We start from the raw sequence: 2,763 nt of genomic DNA on the forward strand, positions 1-2,763 counted from the left end.
AAACCGGCCAAGAGCATGTCGGGCCACGCTCAGTGTATGGTTCCGTAGTTACTCTTCCGTCACAATAAGCTAAACTGGAGCTTAAAGTATAGTAAATTGTTAACCAAGGGATGAAACGGTACCTTTCACCCGAGTTAAACAAATAGGCAAATTTGCATAATCAGTATCTAATAGTAAAAAATATCAAAAAAATGTATAAGTTTAGCTTCCATGATTTGACCGACTCGACCGATCCAATATGATCAGGTGATTCGTTTTCTTGTTTGCCTCCTATTATCATAAAAAAACTTTGAATCTCTAATTATTTTAATTAAATTCTCTTTAAATTTTTCTTTCCATCAGTGTACTTATTTAAATCATTTTCTTAACCCAAGTCAGGAGAACATTTTAATTTATTACCCTTACATTTTTTAGATCGCTTAAAAATCAACATTAAAATTGTATCAACTTTGTTGTAATCAAGCTTGAATTTTAAACACTAAAATCGTCTATCAAAGTTTTGTTACGCTTCGTTGGCCGTAAGGTAATTTATATTTTAGTTTCAACTATGTAAAGTATATAAATTGGCCGATTTTCCGTAATTTTCGACACACAGCTATTATGCTTGGCCGGTGCGCTGTATTACTAGGTAAGTAAGTCACACTAAAACACGCATAGCTGACGTAGGGATAAGACCGCCAGGCTGAAGTGCGACTGGGCGGGTCACGTTTGCCGTATGCATCCGGATAGGTGGGCTAGCTAGTTTAGCCACCAAGTGGATGCCGGAAGTTAAGCGCGGACGTGGCAAGCCCAGACGGAGATGGCGGGACGACCTATACTCTGTATTTAAATAAAAGTAAACAAACAATTTGTAAATTTTCGGGTAGTTATAACATTTAAACCGCAAATACAAAACCGCCTGGATCTGTTACTGAACGACCTGACTTTTACCTACATTCTTTTATCATGTAATGTTTTCATCTACCCTCAACTGGCTTAAGGAGCCACTTAAATACCTAAAGATACAGAGTATAGACACCTTCATCGGTAACTGGCCAGAATAGTACAACAACGGGAGCTGTGGAGATCATGCGGAGAGGCCTTCGCCCAGCAGTGGAACACTATAACGGGCTAACTAAAAAAGTAAACACACGAACCTTACAAATTACACTCGAAGTCACTGATAAAAAAACATACATGAATATTTACGTAACGTCTGGTATGGTATGTACTAGTTGCTAAAAATGATTATACAAAGAAAATACGCACACGAAAAACGCAGTCCTATGTTTTTTAAATTTTTTGTATAATTTTCTTTTCTGTGTTCGTAGTTACGAATAAATATAATATTTTTATACTATTTATATTTAGAATATAATGACTAGAAGTTTCGTATGTAACACTTCCACTCGCTCTATTTTTTTTTATTACAATTTGTAGCAACAATAACTAGTACATTTACTGGGTTATTTCAGAATGCCATTTTAAAATGAGATCGTAACATTTATTATATGTATATATTGCATGCTGCTATATAGGTTCATGTGAGTTTAATAAGAAATAGGTATTATCTAAACAACATTTATATATTTATCCAATAGACGCAATTATCCCACATTTTCTTCTAGCTCTGATCGCCACCGTCGCGTCTGCCCCCGTGGACTCGGGCTGGCGTTGCACCGGCGGCCTCGGCTCGCCCACCGTCTGCCTCGGCCCGGCCGGCGCACCCCGCTACAGCCCAGCGGCCATACAAATATTACCGCCTTTACCCCCGTGCTCCGGTCCGGCGGTTGTGCTTACCCCACCTCCCAGTCCGTGTCCGTCGCCGTGTCCATCGCCTTGTCAATATTATGATAACTAAACGATCAAGTGGTTATTACGACTTAAGTAGTCGAAATTCTTCGCAAACATTTATATGTAAGTTTGCGAAGTTACAGATGATATAAACGACATTTTACATGAACCATGTTTTTAATTAACCCATAGTCGCATTTATCCATAACATTACCGTTACTGTAAAAAAAGAGACTGACATCGGCAGAAACCGATTTTTATTGTTCTAAACCGTTTAATCTGACGAGAACTTTATGAAAATCTTCTTCTTCTTCCTCGCGTTGTCCCGGCATTTTGCCACGGCTCATGGGAGCCTGGGGTCCGCTTGACAACTAATCCCAAGATTTGGCGTAGGCACTAGTTTTTACGAAAGCGACTGCCATCTGACCTTCCAACCCAGAGGGGTAAACTAGGCCTTGTTGGGATTAGTCCGGTAACTTTATGAAAATGTTCTCCTAAAAACCGGTTTTACGAACGAAACCAAAACTAAAAGGTTTTGCGCCAAGTACATGAACGGTTTGGAAAATTAACCGGTTTCCGAGCCTCGACAGCGGCGGCAACAATGACGCCGCTGCAGTAATGTAGTTATCCGATTATCACCTTTAAGGTGACAGTCCATTTCTGACCGCAGCTGCACTACTGCTCCGACATTACTGCAGCGGCTTGAACGCGTTGGTGTTATTGTCAATTTCCATAGTAAAATCAATGACAATACCGACTGCACGTAATATGGTAATTTTAACGTATTTCCAACCGCAGCTGCACTACTGCTCCGACAGTACTGCAGCGGCCTGAATGCGTCGGTGTTATTGTCAAATTCCATAGTAAAATGATGACAAGACCGACTGCACGTAGCATGGCGATTTTTAGTGTTTGGAGCGCAACTGCAGCTGCGTGCCGCACGTCAAATCTTTCACCTGTACAGAAATGTCTTTGGTCACAGATATTAGT

The 2,763-nt window shown here is 40.3% G+C and overlaps 1 protein-coding gene across 1 annotated transcript; it reads left to right on the forward strand.

The window, feature by feature from the left end:
- Positions 1-434: 434 nt before the first annotated feature.
- LOC133532626 (late cornified envelope-like proline-rich protein 1) lies at positions 435-1,942 on the forward strand. The gene is made up of 2 exons (XM_061871380.1): positions 435-628; positions 1,608-1,942. The coding sequence occupies exons 1-2, from the start codon at positions 601-603 to the stop codon at positions 1,838-1,840; spliced, it is 261 nt and encodes an 86-aa protein (XP_061727364.1). The 5' UTR covers positions 435-600; the 3' UTR covers positions 1,841-1,942.
- Positions 1,943-2,763: the final 821 nt, after the last annotated feature.

The sequence above is a fragment of the Cydia pomonella genome, chromosome 27 (assembly GCF_033807575.1).
Source record: "Cydia pomonella isolate Wapato2018A chromosome 27, ilCydPomo1, whole genome shotgun sequence".
Classification (NCBI taxonomy): Eukaryota; Metazoa; Arthropoda; class Insecta; order Lepidoptera; family Tortricidae; genus Cydia; species Cydia pomonella.

Coding starts and splice junctions, on each gene's coding strand:
- LOC133532626 (XM_061871380.1), top strand. CDS start 601: ATGCTTGGCCGGTGCGCTGTATTACTAG. Junction 629..1,607: donor CCGGTGCGCTGTATTACTAG/GTAAGTAAGTCA, acceptor ATTTTCTTCTAG/CTCTGATCGCCACCGTCGCG.